At 27.0% G+C, this 2,878-nt stretch overlaps 1 protein-coding gene across 1 annotated transcript in view; it reads left to right on the top strand.

The window, feature by feature from the left end:
• Positions 1 to 1,057: 1,057 nt before the first annotated feature.
• Positions 1,058 to 2,878, top strand: part of LOC115241887 (probable cytochrome P450 6a13) — a 5,476-nt gene continuing 3,655 nt past the window's right edge. The window contains exons 1-3 of the mRNA XM_029817843.1: positions 1,058 to 1,103; positions 1,486 to 2,020; positions 2,383 to 2,604. Of these exons, the coding sequence (XP_029673703.1) occupies positions 1,495 to 2,020; positions 2,383 to 2,604 (748 nt within the window). The 5' untranslated portion in view covers positions 1,058 to 1,103; positions 1,486 to 1,494. The remainder of the gene's footprint in view (positions 1,104 to 1,485; positions 2,021 to 2,382; positions 2,605 to 2,878) is intronic.

The following is a 2,878-nucleotide window of genomic DNA, read 5'->3' on the forward strand; positions in this document are numbered from 1 at the left end:
TAAAAACATGTTACAGAGATGGAAAAATTGAAGAAAACGAGATTGAAAGGTTTATTAAAAGAACATTTCTCTTGCGCTCGAACCGCGTTTGCAATATCGCGCAAATTTCCTCAAATTATTTTACCTTTCAAAGTACTGCATTATTTTCCAAAAAAATCCTGCAAAATCATTTATTAAATCCATGAGAAAGTATTTTTGAAAAATGACCGGAGATTATAAGTGAAACAGTTTAACGCTCGTTGTTAGCGGAACGCATCGCGCCAGCATGATTAAAATTTCTGTATGTTCTTAAGATGCAAGCACCGGCAAAAAACATTATAAATTTCTTGGATAATATTAATAATAATAGTAGTAGTATATATAGAGTAATAGTAGTATTGATAGTAGTAGTAATAGTAGTAATAATCCAAATAATGATAATAATTTTGTGATTAAAGGCGAACAATAGTTAAAAACGATAATTAGCATTGCCAATTTGCAGCTGTTTTCATAAAAAGTTCAAAAAAAGCTACGCTAATATCGTAAGCTAATTAACGATGCATCGTTTGTTACATTGTTTGTCAACAAAATTTCAATCTCGAGCTATACATCGGTTACACTCTTAATACCCGAAATAAACTTTGATTTCGTACATCGAATACACGCATTCTCGATTTCTATCTCTGGCCCTTCGAACAAGATACAATGTTTACATAGACTGATACTTGTTCTCGTTTAATTACTTAATTACTAAAATTCATAGTTTCATCGTGCCTAGTGTATGTATTAATGTGATGACGTAATCGAAAGAAATCAATATGAAAAATAAAATATTTTAAATATTCATTTTGGTAATAATTACTTTGCATCCTGGTTAATAAGAAGACAATATTATCTATTCTTTGTATTGTTATTCATCAAGTAAGAGTTGACAGAAATGTTCGTTTTTAGCTTATCGCTTACGGTTTAACATATCAGTACTATGTGTCAGCAGTTGCACAATATATAAATACATTGTAATATAAAGCTGCGCAACAGAAAGGAATGTTATATAGTTAAGCCTTTTGCACAATTTGACGAACGCGGTAGTATTTTCAGGACGAGGTATTAAGTACTCCAAGAAGGTATAATTATTTGAGTTACTTTAAATTCTCTTCTACAATTATTATCTTTTATCTTCATTATTTTCGGATATTAATTAGTGTCAAGTCTAGGCAATTTGATGAATGATACACAAAATTTATCAATGTCTTAAATAACGATTTTCGATCACAAAGTAAAACAATCGGTGTATAAAATAATTAGCTTCCCATTATAAAATAAATATTTTAATCGTTTAAAAGACTATGTGAAAGAACAATTTACTTTTCCGAAGTGACATTATAATATTATTTCTTTGAATAAATAGTTCTTGAGTAAACTGTTATTTGTAATTGGTTTTCTGATAAAAAAAGAAAGCAAGATTTTTTAAAAACTATTATAAGAAATTTATAATTATTTCTGCAGGCTGAACCCATGTATCATAATCTTTTATTAATGAAAGGAGACGTTCCATTACAATTAAGAGCAAGATTATCGCCGTTTTTCACACCCAGTAAACTTAAAAACATGTTTCCTTTGTTATTACAACGTTCGGAGATTTTCAATAATTGGTTGGATACGCTGTTATCGCAAAATGAAGAAGTAGATTGCAAAAAAATTATTACGAAACTCGTTGTTGACTATACTACTACTTGTATGTTTGGTTATGACATAACTAATATCGAAGATTTGGACAGCGAAATTATACAGTATATAAAAAAGTACACTGACATAACTACATTGAAAAATATGTTGAAGATATTGCTACCGGATTTTGTGATATATAACAAAATATATGATTTAATCGGCTATTATTTGTTTGATAATAGTGAAATAACAGAACATTTTAAACGCTTTGTGAAAAACATCGTGAATTACAGAAAAGAACATGACATCTTCAAGCACGATATTGCCAGTATATTTATGGAACTTAAACAAAAAAAGTTGATGGAAAAAACCGGTATGTAAAAGCCTTTTTTACATTTTCTCATGTTTGTAAAGTTGCCTATTCTATTAAATAGTGTGTCGCTAGTCAATATATCTTGTTACTTTAAATATATTTATATAAAAAAATTACACCATTTCGTTGTATGTAATCACTTTAAATAATTTTAACAATATATGTTTTTTTAGATGCTCATTCTAGATAGGAATAAATAAATAAGATAAATTTGTTATCAGTCTCTATTTAACATAGATACATTTATTTAAAAAAATATATATTCAGATTTTTCGTATCACTTTAGAATTCGCATAAACATTAAATGCTCATTTTAATTTTAAATTAAATAATTAATATAATCATTTCAAATTTCTACGTAGAATTTACAGATGATTTCTTTGTTGCGCAAATGATGGTGTTTTTCATAGCCGGATATGAATCATCTACTGCAACAATATCTAGTACGTTGTATGAGCTAGCTTTAAATCACAGTATTCAGAATAGACTTCGTGAAGAAATAAGAAACTTATTCACAAAAAATAATGGAGAATTAACATTCGAAGATGTAATGACGATGCCCTATCTAGACGCAGTATATAAAGGTAAAAAAATATTCGTTTATAGCAGATATGTTTAAAACAAAAACAAACGAATTTTTGTTATTTTTAAATAGGCTTTGAAAATAGAAACAAATTATGCAGGATATTATTTTCTAGTTGGTTGCAAATAATCTTCTCTTCAATAGAATCTGGAAAAAGATATTTTATATTATGAATAAAAAAGATTTAAAATTAAAATACAAAAAATATAGCAGAAGTTTTTTTAAGTTATATCTTAAGTTATAAATTATAATATAATTATATAAATATAAAAATA

This window comes from Formica exsecta, unplaced genomic scaffold (assembly GCF_003651465.1).
Source record: "Formica exsecta isolate Colony F162 unplaced genomic scaffold, ASM365146v1 scaffold526, whole genome shotgun sequence".
Lineage (NCBI taxonomy): Eukaryota > Metazoa > Arthropoda > Insecta > Hymenoptera > Formicidae > Formica > Formica exsecta.